This window comes from Delphinus delphis, chromosome 15, assembly GCF_949987515.2.
Source record: "Delphinus delphis chromosome 15, mDelDel1.2, whole genome shotgun sequence".
Taxonomy (NCBI): Eukaryota; Metazoa; Chordata; class Mammalia; order Artiodactyla; family Delphinidae; genus Delphinus; species Delphinus delphis.
This window is the reverse complement of record NC_082697.1, coordinates 73994117-74014059: the sequence shown is the minus strand read 5'-3', so window position 1 is coordinate 74014059 and position 19943 is coordinate 73994117. Positions and strand designations below refer to the sequence as shown.

General features: G+C 46.6%; 1 protein-coding gene across 1 annotated transcript in view; it reads right to left on the bottom strand.

Annotated features, from left to right (window-relative positions):
• Window positions 1-12723, bottom strand: part of CALN1 (calneuron 1) — a 432488-nt gene extending 419765 nt beyond the window's left edge. The window contains exon 1 of the mRNA XM_060032204.1: window positions 12522-12723. Within this exon, the coding sequence (XP_059888187.1) occupies window positions 12522-12644 (123 nt within the window). The 5' untranslated portion in view covers window positions 12645-12723. The remainder of the gene's footprint in view (window positions 1-12521) is intronic.
• Between the last annotated feature and the right edge of the window lie 7220 nt (window positions 12724-19943).

Here is a 19943-nt window from a genome sequence, read left to right as displayed (position 1 = left end):
CACACACACATATGTAATATGTATACATATATAAAAATGAAACAAAAGTTTTGCCAAAAACGTCTACCCTGAGTGTTCTTTTTTTTTAAACCAAGGATGAACTGCACTGACACATCATAAGCACCAAAGTCCCCAGTTCACCTTAGGGTTCACTTTAATGAAGTGAATAGTATTGCATGTTCTATGGATTTGGACAAAAGTATGACATATATCCATCATTATAATGTCATACGAAGTATTTTCGTTGCTCATAAAAACTTCTGTACTCTTGGGTATTCATCTCCCTTCTCCCCACAAACTCCTAGCAACCATTGATCTTTTTATGGTCCCAACTGAAGAACATTCTACAAAATACCTGACCAATACCCCTCAAAACTATCAAAGTCATCAAAAACTAGAAAAGTCTGAGAAACTGTCACAGGCAAGAGGAGCCCAAAGACATGACAACTAAATGTAATGTCATATCCTGGATGAGATCCCGGAACAGAAAAAGGACATGAGATAGAACCTAAGGAAATGTGAACAAAGTATGGACCTTAGGTAATAATACTGTAACAATATTGATTCATTAATTGCAACACACATACCGTATTTGTGTGAAATGCGAATGGGAGGAACCTGAGTGTTAGGTATATGGGAACTCAATTATCATCTCAATTTTTCTGTAAATCTAAAAGTGTTACCCCAAAATAAAATTTATTTTTCAAAAAATGTTTATTCTCTCATGTTGTCTCCCATAGGTGATATGTGTCTTGTCACACAGTCAGAGGTATCCTGCTGGCCTCCAAACCTGAAGTTTAGAACTGGTGGATTGGGGGTCCCTCTTGTAGTTGGTGCAATGCTCCCAGGAGTCCTGGTATCTGCCCTTCCTGTTTGGCCTCCTCTCAGCTCTGTGTGTCTGACATCCCTGGGTCTCTGCTTTACCCTCCATCCAAGTCTGGCCCAGGAGTCTACACCCATCCTCTGTTCTGGGGACACCTTGGCGTTGCCTCTGTGGCAGACCAGCCGCCTCTTCATTCAGTGTCTCTGCCCCACAGCTACCCTGTTCCACTCTCCATACACTGAACCAGACCAGAGGTGGCCTCTTGGGGCAGGTGCCGTATGTGGTGGGCTCCCAAGGTCCCCATGGAGGGCTGAGACCAGAGCCTCTGTCCTTAGTGCTGACCTCATGCAGCCCCTGGGCACCGAGAGGAAGATGGAAGCAGCACATCCCTTAGCTCTCCTGCCTGTTTCTCATTTCTCCTCCTCCCTCCAACCTCTAACCAGAAAATAAAGAAGTTTCCTTTACTTCTCCTATGTCATCTGCTCCTTCTTCCCGGCTCCAGCCTCACCGTTAAGCCTGAAAGGTGGTCAGAGATACCTTCTTTACACCAGGAGAAGAATCCAAAGGTCTGAGTCTTCCCGATGAACTTTAATCTTGCAAGATTTCTCTGCCCATGAAGTCTGGCTTGGAAGCCCATTGCCTCCCCAAGAAATCAAACACCTGTCATCCTGCCCTGGGGTAGGAAGGCTCTTGACTTAGCCTCAGCCTTCATATTAACATGCACCCGTGTAATATTTGCCACAATGTTATTCTTTTTTTTTTTTTTTTTTTGCAGTACTCGGGCCTCTCACTACTGTGGCCTCTCCCGTTGCGGAGCACAGGCTCCGGACGCGCAGGCCCAGTGGCCATGGCTCACGGTCCCAGCCGCTCCGCGGCATGTGGGATCTTCCCGGACCGGGGCACGAACCTGTGTCCCCTGCATCGGCAGGCGGACTCCCAACCACTGCATCACCAGGGAAGCCCTGAATTATGTTTTTAAAAGCATGAAATAGAATAATCAAGGGAACAGTAAAGGAAATCAATTATTTTTAAGTACAGTGTCACAATTAGTAGACAAAACAAATGTGTGATGTAATAATACTTGCGCTTCCTCGTTGGTGCATCAAATAATAAGATCTGACAGCGGGTAATAGCAATCATAATTGTGAAATACTGCAGTCGTAAGTGTAAACAACATGGGGAGATAATTCTGACAACTGTAACGTGGTAGGAAAACAGCGGCAAAATCACAGAACTGCTAATTCCATTGCACCATGTGGCCTGCATTCGTAATTGAAGGAAATGCTAGATTCCATTTAGAGATGGATGGAAATAAAGGTACATTCTTTCTCATCCAAATTCATGGGCCCTTTGATTCTATCCTCAGGCCGCCAAGGGTGAGAGTCCCCCAGGACCCCTGTCTGGTGCATTTCTTAGTCCTGTTTCCTGGCTTCTTTCTTCAGGCTTTCTCTGGGCAAGTCGCCAACTCTTTGTAGGAAACCCATTCCCCGACTACAGGACACAGCTCCCTCTGACTTCCTCCCCCGCAGGGACAAGCCATAGAAATCAATCCACCCTGGCAGTAGGTAATAAGAATAACATTGTGGGGCTTCCCTGGTGGCGCAGTGGTTGAGAGTCCGCCTGTCGATGCAGGGGACACGGGTTCGTGCCCCGGTCCGGGAGGATCCCACATGTCGCGGAGCGGCTGGGCCCGTGAGCCATGGCCGCTGAGCCTGCGCATCCCGAGCCTGTGCTCTGCAACGGGAGAGGCCACAGCAGTGAGAGGCCCGTGTACCTCAAATAAATAAATAAAATTAAAAAATAAAAATAAATAAAAACATAATTCACAGCCTTCACCAGACTGCCAAAGGGATGCATGCATGAAAAGCCCCTCTAAAAATACTTTTATTTTTTCCGACTCTAAGAAGATTTCTTTGTAGATGGTAATTTTTCCCTACATTGAAATTATTTTTTCTGACTCTATGAAGATCTCTTTGTAGATGGTAAATTTTCCCTACTCTGGTTATTCCCAAGCCTTCAGTGCAATCTGTGATTTACATCCATCTGCTGTGTGATGATGGCCAGGTGGGGAATTGAGAGAAGGCAAAGGAAATCGTGCCCTTGCTCCAGCACCACCCCTCCAGGGGCTGATGACTTGGTAGCTGCTGCTTACTGAGAAAACACGGAGGCCCCAGAGTCCCAGGTGTGGACCGGAAGGGAAGCAGCAATGGGGCTGGGATGGTGCTAAGCCCTTAGATGGGGTCAGGTAACCAGAATCAGCTACAGGTGGATTGACTCACATACATACTGAAGGCCCACCTGTTTCCCCCAAATATAATATGAGGAGATGACCCTGCTAAGGGAAGGAGACAGATATTCGGCCAACAGCAGCACAGTGGTACCAGCTACTCCTTTTCTTTAAGTAAGTCCCACCAAAGCCCTGTGTGACCTGGGCCCGATTAATGACACTCTGAGTGACCCCTAGAGTTGTGGAATGGACCACTTGTATCATGACATGGGCTGGCCACTCTCTCTCCTGGAACATATTTTATCGATTTCCCTGAAATCCTGTCCTGGTTAATGTCTCTGCCCATGTGGCGAAACTTCCTCTATTTGCCACCGTGGCTCTTTCTGCCCTGCCCTTTCTCCTTCTGGAGTCTGGCACACACGAGGTTAGGATAATTTAAAGACAGACAAATGCTTTTCTAACATAATAATGTTCTGAGTTATCCACAGGATTGTGGGTATCTTGACTCCCCACCACGCAGATTCTTATTCTTCCATGCCACCCGGCAGGAATCCAGAAGACGCTGAAAGAGGTACATCACTGGGAACAAGTAGCATAACGATCCAGGATCCATGAAGGAAAACTGGGGGCATTTTACAATGTGGTCCCCAAATTGAATCTCCTCGCCACTGATATGTGCTCTCTATGCCTCTACCCCCTGAATCTAGGAGGATCTGGACGGCTTTGACGGCCAGAATATGCCAGAAGGGATGCTTACAAGGCCAAGTCATAAAAGGCCAACCAGGCCCCAGCTGGTGCTCTTGGAAGGCTCATCCCTAGACGCTTGTCGTAGCAGCCAGAGGCCATGCTGGGAGAGGGACAAGCCACGTGGAGAAGTCATATGTAGGTACTCCCAGCTGAGCTGCTCCTTCAGCCAGCCCAGCTCAGGCACCAAACATATGAGTCACCAAACGATTCCAGCCCCTGGCCATGGAGTCTTTCCAATAGAGGCACCGGACATCACAGAGCAGAGATAAGCCATCCCCACTGAACTCCTGACCCAGAGATCCCAAGAGCATAAGATGTTTGTTGGTTTATGGCATTGAGTTTGGGGTGGTTTATTGCAAAGCAGTAGTAGCTGGACTAAGAAGAACCCAGAGGTCCAGGGGGAAAAGGTTCCTGCAATGGCCACATGTGGACCATGGGTAGAGAGCTGGATGTGGCTCCGATGGGAGAGACTGGGGAAGGGACATCTGGTGGGACAGGCCTGCGGGGCCTCTGTGTCCCTCCAGTCCCCTTTGAGCTCTACGATGGGGAGGACTGACTGAACCCTGAGGGAAAGTGCTGTTTTCTACAGTCTTCTGCTGACAGCAAGTCTGTCAGGGCATGGATTTCACTGTCTCCCCCTCCCCCTGCCCCACTTTCCAGATAGGAGCAAAATGCTCAAATTAAAATTTGATACAAACACAGGGAGTGTGCTACATGAATTTGGTCTGGCCCAGGGATTCTCAATTTTTCCATAAAAGGGCTTCTGATGATAGAGAATGACGGGGTCATAGCCCAAAACATCCCACTGCAAGCAAGGACCCAGTTTTGAAGTCCAAGATTTTTGTCTTAAAAACTAGTATCTTGCACCAGAACATACCAAGCTTTGTTTTAATATTAAGCTGTCTTAGATTACCTGCCATGAGGTGAAAAGTACATCGCATGAACGTGTACCCTGTTTACCCTATGATGCCGGACATGCTCTGGTCCATTGCTGCATCCCCCATGCAAATGCCAGGAAGATAGGCATATAGCATCCTGATATCCAAAGCTCTTCCAAAGAAATCAGGTTCCTAGGGGCCAACTGGGTTACTGACCATGGAGCACTTTTAGAGGAATACTTATTAATAACAATATTAACCATCAATTTGTGGCCTGTTTCACATAAAATAATAAAATAATGCCATTTGCAGCAACATGGATGGACCTAGATACGATCATACTAGGTGAAGTAAACCAAAGACAAATAACATATGCTATCACTTATATGTGGAATCTTTGTTTAAAAAAAAGGATACAAATGAACTTATTTACAAAACAGAAACAGACTCACAGACTTTGAAAACAAACTTATGGTTACTAAAGGGGAAACGTGAGAGGGGAGGGATAAATTAGGAGTTTGGGATTAACATATGCTACTGTATATAAAATAGATAATCAGCAAGGACCTACTGTACAACACAGGGAACTCTACTCAATATTCTGTATTAACCCATAATATTTCCCATAATATTAGGGAAAAGAATCTGAAAAAGAACGGATGTATGTATATGTATAACTGAATCACTTAGCTGTATACCTGAAACTAACACAACATTGTAAATCAACTATACTCCAATATAAAATAGAAATTAAAATTTTTAAAAATGTGGTATGTTTTCTTAGAAGAATCATGCAGGAAATAATGGATCCTGGCTGAAAGGAGGATTTTGAAGAGACTTGAGTTAGAGAATCTCCAGGAGGGTGCAAGAGTGATCAAAGTTTCTCAGCTAAGATCATTTGTAACATTTTCTATGGAGTCCAGAATTTACACTTTGGCTATGCACGTAGATTTTTTCTTCGTGAAGACTGTGTTCTTGATCCCATGCCCCCTGGCTTCCTAAGAGACACTGCTCCACTAATTATCACCTTCAAGCCCTTCTCCTCTCTTGCCTCCTTCCCCTCCACTCCAGTGTCCCCTGTCCTCAGAAGCCCTTCCCTTAGGTAAATTGGTTCCTAATTCTGGAGAGCAATTTGGCAAATCTAGCAAAAGGAAAAAAAAAAAGTGTATACCTTCTGACCCAGAAATTTCACTTCTAGAAAATTTATATTTAGATATACTTGCACAAGTTCATAAGGCTAAATAGTTAGAGATGCTCATTGCAGCACTGTTCGTGAGACCCAAAACGGAGCAGCCTAAACAGCTATCGAGAGGGGACTGGTGAAATCGATCAGAGTACAACAGAAAAGGATGTTGGTAATAAATTGTGGAGTGAAAACAATCTTGCAGGGTAATGTGACCACATCAGTGAGAACAAACTATGAATATTTAGGTGGATATAGGTTTATTGATTCTAGGTATACTGCACAACTTCAGGGGGGTGACATTCACATTGTATTCTTGTTTTATAATTGAATGGTGTGCCCTGGAGCCGTACAACTGCCTGGTGTGTGTGTGTGTGCGTGTGTGTGTGCGTGTGTGACATGTTCCAAGGCACACCCTGTGCATGAATTTACCCTAACACATAAACTCTATGGTGAGTGTTAATCCTTCTTTTCCATGAGCCTATAAACTGTAAGAGGAAAGGGATTATTTGTCTCTGAATTCCCAACACCCAGCACAAATCCTGGCACACCAGTTAATGGTATTTGGTTGAATATGGGTGCTAGCATTCCCTGGGCCCAGGGTATATCAGTTATGCATAATTTGCATAGAAATAGGCGTGTGCTAGGGAGAGGAAATAAACACTTAGCAGGTGATTTCTTGGCTTTTGCACACACACACACACACACATACACATATTTACTCATACCCAGTGTTCCAGGCTCACAGTGTATTTGGAAAAGCGAGCTAAGCCAAGATAAACCATTTTCTTTGCTGTACGACATCGCTAAGGTTTTAATACGCATCAATATTCTCTAACAGGTAGATATAATATGGAGCAGCACCTGAATTTCACCGACCATGAAGCACTTTTAGAGGAATATTTATTAACATTGATGTTCTGAGGATCATCACCTTGGAACATGTTGTATTAGAAGAATCAGAAAGGAAGTAAATAGGTCCTGAAAGGAAGATTTCCAAGAGATAGGGTCAATCTCCAGGAGAATGAAAGAGTGATTAAAAGTTTCCTAGCCAAGATCATTTGAAATTCAAGTTGGACGGCTGGAACTGATAGAGAAAGGGAAAGGGAAAAGAGTTGGCCATCATAACAAAAGAGGGCAGAGTACACTCGCTGATGTAACATTGTCTCAGCAGAGACCCTCCCAATTCTTCTGGGGACCTGCTGGGCTGTTGGTGAAGGTCCCAGGGAGAAGGAAATTGGGGTCACCAGATTTCCAGGTCCTAGTTGAAAATCTCCTGGTTTAGTAGGTAGAGCCCACAACCGTATAGATTTTGTAAACTCACCAGATAAATTCTGATGATGAGCTAAATTTTGAACTGCTCACTCCTTGGCATTGGTCCTTCTGCTCTAACACTATCCCTTGTTCCAGCCAGAACACGATCAGTGGACTGATGGGGGCAGAGGCCAGATCACAGCAAGTGAAGGCTGAGAAGTAAATGAAAGGTGGAGAAAGAGAACAAGTGTAGGCAATTTTTTCAAGAAGTTTGAAGAACATTTTCTTTAAAGTTCATATCAGCCTTTTTTTTTTTAAAGATAAGTGACATCAGAACGAATGTTTGTGCTTAGGGGAAGAAGAAAGAGGTTGAAGAATAACCGAGGAGGTACAATTGATGGAATAAGGTCCCTGCAGAGAGGGTGGCAGGGAACAGATGCCTGGGCACAGGTGGCAGGTGGTCCTTGACCTGGTGAAAGGCGTCCTCCTCCACTATGATGGGCAGGGAGGGGCAAAGATGAGCTTGGATGCAGAAAAGGTGACAGACAGGTGCTCAGGAAGTTGAGAAGTTTCCTCCTGGGGCCTTTGTTTTATTTGGGAATGAGCAGGTAGCATCATTCTTAGATGAGTGGGTCGTGGGCGAAACAGTCATGGTGGAACATGGGGAGGAGACCTGGTCCCTAGGAGGACCTCTGAGTCCCACTGAAGACCAGCTGGAGTTGAAGGCTATGAGTATCACCTACCCATGTCCCATATCCATGTAAGATTTTCTCTCAGTATGCTCTATATCCTGAAATAGGAATAACAGTGGTAAACACCATCAAGGAGGTTGTTAAAGCGGGGAGTATTGCAGTGTGAGTTCTGTGAGTTGAATCTGAAGGAACATGAGGTGGAAATGTTGCCTTGTCATCCACACGGTTTTAGCTTCCTCACGTGACATCAGGACTCTGGGCAGATGTGAGACAGAACAGGCACTAAGATATTCAAGGAGCGCGGGAGTGACTGGAAGGAAAGCAGGTGATGACAGCAAGGAGAGGTCAGAGGCGAGATTTTTACACAACTTTCTAGGAACCATGCTATGAAGGTCGACCAATAGTCTCTCCAAGTGAAAGGTCTCACTGTTCATCTCAGGGGCCCTGAAGTACCTCCCCATTCTCCCAAACGCACACAAACCTTGCTCCAACCAGAATGGGTCTTCTCTTTTTTTTTTTTTTTTTTTTGCCTTACATACTGGGATTCTCCAGAGGACATATTTTGGAAAGGTTTTGTGACGAAAAAAGAACAAAACAAAAATGAACATCACTGATGAGACCCAACCCTTGCATTCAACCCGAGAAAGAACCCGCGGCTCCCAGTGAGCTGATGGAGGTGCCCACTCCTGCATCCTTCTACGGGACCATATGGTGTGTGCTCTCCCTGAGGATGCAGCCCCCAGAGCTAATGCTCGGTGATGAAACATCCTCATTAGGGCTGGTGACATGAATGCTGCTGGGATCCAACAGAGCTGGGCATTGTGGGGAGGGAGGAGCAGTGGCCGTCGTGGGGCCATGGAATCCCCTGGACACCTGTTAGGGACACGAGGAGGGGAAATTAGGATGGGCAGACCAGGGGGGACTCTGGTTGATGACTCCAACCTAACTAGGGAAGCCAACTTAGTAACCAGGCAATAAAACTTGAGTTCGTTCTGACCCTCACTGCTCAGGACCTTAAATCATGGAGGAGTTTATAGGTCCTGTTTATGTAGAAACTCTCTTTATAAGCTATTCAGAGCAGGGGTGGGAGGGAGTAATAGGGAGAGAAAAATTCCCTTTGAATTTCTATTGCTTTCAGAGTCAGCAATTTAATGAGTCATGCATTCTAAATCCTTGCTTTGTCTACACGTTTTCATGTCAAAATACTAAAAAACACTTGGCTTGGAACATGGGCTATTTTTAGCTCAGGTACCAACAGTACACATCCATTTCTCCCCATATTAGAAAAGCTTCCTTTGGGCTGGGTTGGAGCAGCACCATGGTAGTGGGGTTGTTTACTAGCTGTGGTTTTCTGAAGCTACCTGGGTATCTCTCTATCCTTGGTGACTCTCTTCCCGTTGGTCTCCTGGGCCTACTGACCATTCATGAGTCAGCTCCAGACCTGGTCAAAAGAGTTCCAGGTCTCAGAGTCTGGACAAAACGGGAAGAGCATCCTTTCAAGCCTCCAGCCCAAGGAGTCAGCACCTTGGTGGGCCCGAGAGAAGCAGGGCTCCACTGCTATGGGCCCTTGCAAGACTCTTCAGAGTAGAAGAGAAGGAAGGTCCCCAGCTACAGGCCAACTCCAGATTCATCAAGAGAAAGCCTGGCCACACTTTGGCAAAGACATAGGAATAGACATTCTGGGGAATTCTGTAATCTTCCAGACTGACAGGCAGGAGAATGGGCTGGGAGGAGGCTAGAGGGTCCTACCTCTCCAGTCCCTGCCTCTGCATGACGTCTCTCTCCACAGGCCACTGCAGTGCCCCCAGCCAGCTTCAGCTACCCCACTGCTTTTGTCCCACCAGTGATAGTTCACTCCTCTGCGTCTCCTGGGGACCACCTTCTCTGAAAGGCTCCACCTTAGAGTATGAATAACAAGCACCTTACCTGCACCTCGTGAGTAGCTGACCAACTTCAAGAATGGAATACAAAACCAATATCTGAAGGAACTGGGGTGAGGAGCTGCCCCACTTCTCATTGTCTCTCCACCGGTTCCACCCACATATTTATAGCAGAAGCAACCATGTTCATACTCTCTGCCCTCATCCCCTGGACACTTGATTTGATCAGGAGTGGGCAGCTATGAGCCTGTTCCCCAGGGATTTTGGAACTAGGACCATACTAATTCCCAGTTGAGGCTGACTGCCAAATTGGCAGCAACTTGATAGCGATAATTTTTACTATATATTGACAGAGAAACCAGACAGACATAGACAGGCAGAAAGAAACAGCTTTCTCGGGTTTTTCACTTCCCTGAGGCTTTGGATTTTCTGACATACCTTCTCCCACCCTCCACCAGTGCCTGGGATCTTGTGTTACGATGTTAGATATTTCTCTTTTCGCTTAGGAGACTTCTACTGGACTTCTGTTACTGGGAACCAAATTGGTACCAGGAGATGGGAAAATGGTCTGGGGCAGGAAGATGGGACACGTGGAGGAGACTCCTCCTGACTTTATAATTTTGCCCACCCTGCCCATACCAGGCACAACCACCTGGACCCAGAGTGTTTCAGGACTGAGGCCCCTGATGCTCTGTAAACTAGTCCCAGTACTCAACACCTGTGTTTTATCTGAAGGAGGCTCCCAGCCAAGGAACCGGAGGACAGGGATGCAACCTTCTCTACTCTGTGAGACTTCACTGACGGAAAGTTACACAAAACATGTTCCAGGTGGGCTCTTTTCCCTTTCCCCTCTACATCCAAGCCCTGGTGCAGACTGTGGCCATGGAACTTCATTCCTTGGCCCCATCTCACCCCTCCTCCTTTTAGCTGTCTCTCTCTGTGCACTGCACAAAGAAATCGTTGAGAAATGTGTGTGTCTGCCTGCAAGGAGGGAGCAAGCAAAAGTGTTATGTCTGTTGGTGTGTGGGTATGACTGTGAATGTGTGATGAGAACAAGCCAGGAGCCGAGAGGCCCTCAGCCCTGGGGTCCAAGAGGAGTTCATGCTCTCCCGCACGGAGAAGCTGATGGCTTGCGAGAAGTAAATTCATTCCTCTTGGGCTACTACTGCCCCCAGAAATGAGGGAAACTAAACTGCCTAACTCATGCTCATCACAGTTCTGGCCCCAAAACTCTAAATCCCAAAGTCACAGGAACAAATAGGGAAATATTTTTTAATGTGGGAGTATGTTGAGTAAAAAAGGGTTTCTGACTCCACTGGACTTCTTTTTCTGTTTGCTGCATGATATCTTCTCATCCACTAAGGTGGGCAACTCTCCTTATCCTCTGTAGCATCAGCCACATCTGTCATTTGCCACAGACCCCATAGGACATGCAGAACCATTTCTCTGCCCCAGTCCTTCCCTCCTTCCCTCCCAGGGCAAGTGCCCAGGATGCTATCACTTATTCCAAACTGAGAATAAACCAAACGGGGATTTCATCCTTGGACTGGACCATGCCTCCTGCTGGGGCTCCTCTCCAGGCTGGGGAGGCCCAGGCCAGGTCGTCCTCTGACCCCTGACCAGCTTTCCTGAGCAGAACCTCCCTCTGAGCCTGCCTTCAGTATATGTCATTTCAGCTTCACGTTGCCCTCTTCCAGACCTTCCCTCAGAGTCGATGAGAATGGCTCACCCTGCAGGTCAGCACACCCTTGGCCAAAGATCCTATCAGCTCCCACCTTGATTTCCCAAACAATGAGTTGTACTGGAGAAGGTTCTGGATAGAGTCTTACAGCATCCTGTGCTGGTCCCTGCTGTCCAGCCCCCAGCTCTGGAGAGAAATTGCTGCAGATCAGAAATATGTCCACTTCCTTTATTCCCCCAGAAGCCTAACCCTGAACTCACAGTCCCCACCATAAACACTCGTGGCCCCCACTAGGAGCTGGTGACAGAGAGGGCTGGGGATCCCATTCCAGACAGCCTTGGGGAGACCACAGCAGAACATACCTGTTTAAAGGGCTCACCCAGACCAAATCCTCGATGTCAGCTTCACACAGATCAAAATTTCTTTCTATACAAAACCACCCAGAGTTGAAATTCCTCTTGAGTTTTTACAGCCATGAATGTCTCCAAGGAAAAGAAAGAGAGTAGGATCAAACCCACAGAAGCCTGTGACTTAGAACACATACAACCCCTCCCCCTGAGCTGACCTTCTCACCCATAATCGGGGGAGAGGCAGGGGAGTCCAATGGTTAGGAACAAGTTTTTGGATTCAGAGACATGGGTAGGAGTCCTGGGCTGACCTTTGCCTGTTTGATCTGGTCTACGTGACGTTGTTCACTGGTTGTTTTACTGTTCTCCCGTAAAAAAAAAAAATGGGGTTAATAACACCCGTATGGGGTTATTGTGAGGAGTAATTGAAATTATCTATGCAGAGCTCCTGCTTCTGTGCCACCACAGAGTACACACACTATAAATGGCATCGGTTGCTTTTTTTTTCGAACAACCCCCTCCAACCTAATCAGTCCCTAACAGAGTCAGCTTTCAAACCCATCCCCTTGCCGCTGCATGCATCTCAGATAAAATCAATGGATAGCTGTCAGGCTCAAGACAGATCGTCAAATCTCTGGCCCAGCTGGGACGCGCATCCCCTTGGGGCCCCTCCCTGGTGTCCTGTCCCCAGACACTCGGCACAAAGGCTTCCAGCCCCCATGCCACCCCCTACCTGCGGGCTGAACACAATCAAGTCCTGAGCAAACATTCAAGAAAGCTCGTTTCTCCGGGGGTTTGGGGGAGAAGACTTGCCAAGTGGGGAAGTCGGGGGCCTGGGTCCTCAGCGGCTCCTCTCCCCCTCCGGGGGCTCCTCTGCCCCCCTTTTCCTCATTCTCAGGCTTCCCCTCTCCAGGTTGCTCAGGCAGCCGCATCGGGGGTCCAGGGCGATGTTCTCAGAGGGATTTGTGAGTACACCAAGGGAACGTCAGCAGAGACGCTGAGATTCTGCAAGGAGTTGACAGAAACTTACTGCCTGTACAGTCTAGTGGTAATCTACTCAAAGTCAGTTGCCTCAATAACTCACACCCTCCCTTCCGCATTTAAACAGGACAACCGTAGAAACACAGTCCTGGCACAAGAAATATAACTGCGGTTGTGACAGATGTTTAGTTATTGATAAGGCCTCGATGTCACCAGCGGGTATTACACAACAAGTCAATAATGTGCCTTTGGAACCGACCATCATATTTACAGGTTCTTTTCCACTCCCGCTCCTGCGGGCTTTGCTGTGGTGTAAGCTATGCGGAGGGAGCTAGCACAGCCGGTGTGATTGCAGCCTGCAAGAAAGCCCAGCGCCTTGCCAGCAGAATTTGTTTCCTTGCCGTTGACACCAACAGAACCACAGAAACAAAGTGTATGTGGCGGCGGGGGCGGGGGGGGGCAGAGAAGTTAGCACAGCCGTCTAGTGGAGAGGACTCTTGCCGAAGCTCTTAAGCTTGTGACGTCACTTGCCATCCCAGGGCAACGTCACCCTAACTTCCTTAGACAAAGCAAAGAGCATCCCGGACTACGCGGCCCTTTACCAGCTCCAGTCCAGACTTGCTTCCCACATGTATGGAGCCTCTGGGTGGGCTTGAAGTCGCCGAGGGGTGACTTCCTCTCTCTCCCCACCCCTGACATCGGGTCAACCTCTACAGTCCTTTACAACTCTGCTTAGGTTAAGGCACCTGGCTGGCTTAAGGCACCCCTCATCTGTGCCTACGTCTGCTGTCATCCATGGCCTCTATCTCTCTCCCCTCCCAACACTGCACTGAGAAAAGCTCCAGGCAAGGAATCGTTCAGATGCATTTGTGTCACCTGGGCCCAGGCAGGGATGACCTGAGAATAAGCAGTGATCAATAAAACACTTATTGAACTAACATTTACTTGATATTGGTTTCTCTTTGGTTTCACATTGAAGTTTAAAAAATAATAATAATAAAACAAAGAATCTCCAGAGATGTGAAGTATAGAGAGGTTAACTGGGAGAATCCTGGTGATGGACTGAGCGAGCCCTGGACACTGTGGATCGAGCCCTTGCCTGAGAAAGCTGGCCCGTGGGAAGGTCTGCACATGGCAGTGGGCAGTGGCCTCTCCCAGCAACATCCATCCCCATCTTCCATCCCTCACAGCTCGGCCCCTGCACCTCGCATCCTGGGAAAAGGCTCCCTTGCAGCCTCCTGATTCTGACCAGAGGTACATTTCCATAACTGGGAAGTGTCCTCCTGGAGAAGCCAGCCCATAGGAGATGAGGCTCAGAAAATGGTCTTAGGAAGCATGAAGCCGTGGAGAGGTGTGTGCAAATGTGATCATGGTTGTAAATCTGTACATGTGGTAGGCCTTGAGTGTCAGCCCCACCCCAGGTCAGATGGGACAGGCTCAGCCCTATGCCTAACGTGTGTCAGTTAGTAGAATGAATGAACGAGAGACACACAAACTGTCTGTGTGCTTTATGCCTTCCACCTTGAGCAGAAATCCCGATCATCTAGATCAGGGCTGGGCCAGATGGTGTCTGGGTGCTCCTGATTCTATGAGGTTTGAGGCACAGAGTTGGGTCCTCCCCGAAAAGAGGGCTTCTATCTCCTGTGATTGGGCTGGAACCTCCCAAAGACTGGAACCACAGGGATACCCTATAGAGAGAAAGCTTCCCAAAGCCAGAAGCCTTGTCTCACCAAACGGGAGTGTAACACATTCACGCACTAGCACTTGTCTGCAGACTCACCTCCCCCAGCGCTACTTGTCTTCAGGCGCAAACACACTCGCACACACACACGCACACGCACCAGCACTGTCACACACACTCTCCACACCGGTCTTCAAACACTCACAGCCTGTGTGTGATCTCAACCCCAAACTCAGCCCCTAACCTCGGACACACACACAAGAAGGACTCACCCCACAGCCACACAGGCACATACCACCCCCGTCAACATGAGCACCCATACGCACCCTCACACACACACACAACTCACATGTTCACACACACTACAGCGCCCGCTTACCCACACGTGCTGCACACACACCTATACCCTTTGAGTCTCTAGTTATCATGTTAAGTTGAAAAGGAAAAACAAGCTTCCTGTGTCATTATCCTAGAAATGCAAAAGAAAAGTGACATTTTATTTTCAGATATGCTTTTAGTTGCCATGACAGTCCCAGCACCGCGAAAGCTGTGATTGGTGGCAAATGCAGATTTCTAAAGAGAGTAATTAGCTCCCTATATACACGAACTTCCAAATACACTGAGTGCCCTCCCTTGTCAGTTCCCTCCAGGCAGAGTGGACACCAGGGCAGGAGCAGCCCGCAGTGCTAGTCTGGCTGCCAAGACGGCAGGTGATAGGACCTGCCAGGAGCTCTCAGCAAGGATGTGCAAGACGATGGTCACAGTGGCTTCAGAACCCAATCCCCTTAATTACTTGGAACTTGCTCTTAGCTCAACAGGAGCATGGCACTGGGGGTGGCAGCTTCCCATAAGGAACAATTGTTCCTGCCGTTCAGCTGGCCTCTGGTGCCCTTCACTGTGGCATTCGTGATGTGCCAGAGAAACGCAAAGCCAGGGGCTGGTCCCTCAGCCAAAACGGGAGTGGGCTCCTCCACCCAGAAGCCGTCTCACCAGAACGCTCCTCTCCAGGTCACGACTGGCCTGACACACGATGGCAGAAGCCAAGCTGCCTTCCACAAGCTGGGACTGACCGCCCATGGCCAACTAATGAGCCACCCTACGTTGGCATCTGGATAGAAGATGGACCTGCGTCTCCCCATTTTGCTAGGAGCTTCTCAAAGACTGAGCCATGGCACATGCGCCTCCCAAGTCGCCAATGGCCTACAGTAAATACCTACAGGAACTACTCTTTGTCCCCGAATTAACTGGTTACCTCATGTCCTGATGAGATTCCTAAGGGCAATTAATTTCCAGAATTTCTCCTCTGAGTCTGTCTGACAGTTGTCTTTATTGTCATCATCTGAAAGATTGGCCAGGAGCTGGTTTTTGAGCCCAAGTCTTGAAGTTAGAGCTTTGGACTAATTCCTGGACCCATATGTGTGTTCTCTTCAGCTTTTCCTTTCAGCAAATGACCCACCCACTTCCTTTAGCACCTAAAATGTTCCCTGAGCACCAGCCAACCAGTGTGAGTCACTCTGGGCTACCCAAAATGTGATGCTACCTTGGTTCTGCCCTCAAGGTGCTCCACTGGCCCTGTCACTTTTACCAACCCATAATATGCAGGGATTGGGGTAGTGACGGACGCGGTTAAGAACGTGGCTAATTGAATCAGACCATGCAGTGCAAAGTGGTTCTGCCACTTATAGGCTCTGTGATCTAAACTCTCTGTGCTTCAGTTCCCTCACCTGCAAAATGGGCCTGATAATAATAGCACCTACTTTGTACGTGTAATATAAAGTGTTTGGCCCAGAGTAAGTACCACATGCACTAGCTATCGTTATTCATAAATTTATTTATTTAATTTATTTATTTTTGGCTGCATTGAGTCTTTGTTGCTACGCACGGGCTTTCTCTAGTTGCGGTGAGGGGAGGCTACTCTTTGTTGCGGTGCACGGGCTTCTCATTGTGGTACCTTCTCTTGTTGCGGAGCACGGGCTCTAGGCACGTGGGCTTTAGTAGTTGTGGCACCCGGGCTCAGTAGTTGTGGTTCGCGGGCTCTAGAGTGCAGGCTCAGTAGTTGTGGTTCACGGGCTTAGTTGCTCCGCGGCATGTGGGATCTTCCCAGACCAGAGATCGAACCTGTGCCCCTTGCATTGCCAGGTGGATTCTTAACCACTGCACCACCAGGGAAGCCCCTAGCTATTGTTATTCATTCCTGCCTTTTGCACCTAACAGGCAGTGGCTGAGCACTCACTCTGCTCAGATGGTGCTGGGATGACCCCAGAGTGAAACGCGGGGAGGGGCAGAAGTGAATCCACCATAGATACAGCCCCACAGAGCTCAGAATGAAGCTGCAGACACAGACACAAATACACAGACCAAAGGAGGCTGCTCCTGCTCTTTCAGTTTGAAGAGTCAGTTTGTCACACCATTGTAGAGCGATTATATTCCAATAAAAATAAATAAATAAATAAATAAAATAAAATAAAATAAAATAAAATAAAATAAAATAAAAAAGGAGTCCATTTGTCCCTGAGGGTATTTTGGGAGGCGGAGGTTTTGATACTCCTCTTCAGTGTCACCAAATATGTTCTTAAATGGATCCCACGACTGCCTCTGAGGAAGGGGGGCATATGGATACAGTCTGAGAGAACTGGTCAACCTCAGCATTCCAGCACCTGCGGCTCTGACCATCCAGTTGGGTGCATGGGTCACAGGCAAACTCAGTCCTTCACAGATTTCAGTCCCTTTTGGCGTATCTAAAATTACAGTCACTGTGGGAGCAGGGGATGGATGAAAATCTAATGTTTATGAACAGAGTGTATGAGCCTGCATTGTTTATTGGCATGAATAATTCATAAATACGGGGTAGATGGTTCTATTTAGTTTCTGGAAAACCTAAGAAACAGTGCTTCCCAAGCTGATACTCTAAGACCTAGTTCAAACGTTCACCAGGAAACGCCCTGTCCACTCTGATCACACTGGGCATCAGGTTAGAGGCTCCTGTGTCTTGTGTCCCCTGAAACATTTGACGGCTCTTGACAGCCACGTTATAATTATAATTGTATCCTCTGTAATGCTTGACAAGGGTTTTGCATGTGAGTTTTTTCTCTCAAAACCCTCCACACATGTCATCAGATTTGATCCACAAATAAAATTTATTTTTGTTACCACTGAATATAATCCTGTTTTTTTGTTCATCACTTTTTAAAAACTCGTTATTGGGGTTTTTTTTTAGTATCTTTCAAGTATATAATACATTATTATTACCTAATGCTGATTATTATTACCTAATTATTATTACCTAATGCTAATACATTATTATTACCTAATGCTGTACATTAGGTCTCCAGAAGTTATTTACCTTCTAACTGAAAGTTTATACCCTGTGGTCAACATCTTCCCTTTGCCCCCACCCCTCAGCCCCCACTAACTACCATTCTACTCTGTTACCACGAGTTCAACTTTTTTGTTTTAGATTCCATATGTAAATGAGGTCATGCAGTATTTGTTATTCTGGATCTGTCTTATTTCACTTAGCATAATGTCTTCCACGTTCATCCATGTTGTTGCAAATAACAGTATTTCCTTCTTTTATATGGTCAATTGATATTCCATTGTATGTATACACCACATTTTCTTTATCTACTCATCTGCTGATGCACACAGGTTGTTTCCATATCTTGGTTACTGTGTATAATGCTGCAATGAACACGAGAGTGAAGCTATCTCTTTAAGGTAACGATTTAGTTCCTTTGGCTATATACCCAGAAGTGAGATTGCCGGATCTTATAGTAGTTCTATTTTAATTTTTTGAGAAACCTCCATACTGTTTTCCACAGTTGTACCAATTTACGTTCTCACCAACAGTGCCCAAGGGTTTCCGTTAATATAATTCTGTTTGAAGGTACCTTCTGGACAAAGTGTTGAGTGGAGTCGGTCATGCCACGTGGGATTTAGCGAGGAACTTGCTGAAAGCAAGAAGCCAGAGGCATAGTGTAGTGAGGTCCAGCCAGCCCCCAAGCTAAGTCCTGCCATCACTGTAACACGTGAGCACTGGAGCTCCTTCTATAGAGGAGACGTGCTCAGAGTGATGAACAAAAAGGTCTGACCACTGTGCTGGTGTTTACTGACTCTGAGACACTGTCATCCTGGGAGGTAATTGCTCACCAGCCTCTTAAGCATTTTAATACTAAGGAGTATTCAAAACACAAATAAAAGATTAAAAATAACCTGCTGGTCTAGCACATAGGAAATGTTCACTGAGTTCTTGAAAAATGCAAAGGCACATGTTAACTGCTCCCTTCAATGTGACATAAAAATGAAATGTCATTTTCTCCCTGTTTTGTCCAAAACCAGCTTGATATCATGAAAATAAAATGTATACCCAGGTAAAGCCAAGATTCTAAGCCCAAGTCGGAAAACTAGAACTAGTCCCTCAAAAGCACCTGCAACACAATTCTGTGAGTGCTACATCTCAGGAGCCCTAATGTCACTTCACGTACTGGCTTAGACTCACATGAGCAAAACATCCTAAACCCTAGTTCCTCAAAATGAAAACCAAGAACTGTAAATAGATCAGAGCAATTAAAGTTGAAAACCACAATAAAATAGGAAACAATGGATATTTCCTTAACATAAACACACACATCCACATCAGTTCAAAAGGCAGCATCCATGGGACTTCCTTGGTGATGCAGTGGTTAAGAATCCACCTGCCAATGCAGGGGACACGGGTTCGAGCCCTGGTCCAGGAAGATGCCACATGCCGCGGAACAACTAAGCCCGTGTGCCACAACTACTGAGCCTGTGCTCTAGAGCCCGCGAGCCACAACTACTGAGCCCGCGTGCCACAACTACTGAAGCCCGCGCGTGTAGAGCCCGTGCTCCGCAAGGAAGAGTAGCCCCTGCTCGCCGCAACTAGAGAAAGCCTGCGTGCAGCAACGAAGACCCAACGCAGCCAAAAATAAATAAATTTTTTACAAAAAGGCAGCATCCAGTCTCTTACTTATGAAGAAACACCAGAGACTTAATTGTTAAAATCAGGAAAAAGTCACTGTCACCATGACCATTCACTGCACTGTTCACTGCCTTCTCTACTAGAAACTGTATTGTAGGCATTAACCAACATGATTAGACGAACAATTATAGATGTAAGATTGCAAAGCAAGAAACAAAACAAAATGAACCTCTCCCTGAAGATATGACCATCTATCTGGAAAACCCAAAAGAATTCATGAAAAATCTATTACAGATAACGTACTGGCACCAGAATAGACACATAGATCAAAGGAACAGAATAGAGAGCCCAGAAATGAACCCACATTTATATGGGCAATTAATCTACAAAAAGGAGGCAAGAATATATACAACCGGGAAAAGAAGGCCTCTTCAAAAACTGGTGCTGGGAACACTGGACATCTACATGCAAATGAATCAAATTGGACTACTCTTTCACACCAGGCACAAAAATAAATTCAAAATGGATTAAAGACTTAAATGTATGACCTGAAACCATGAAACTTCTAGAAGAAAACATAGGCAGTAATCCCATTAACATTGGTCTTACTAATTTTTTTTTTTTGGATAT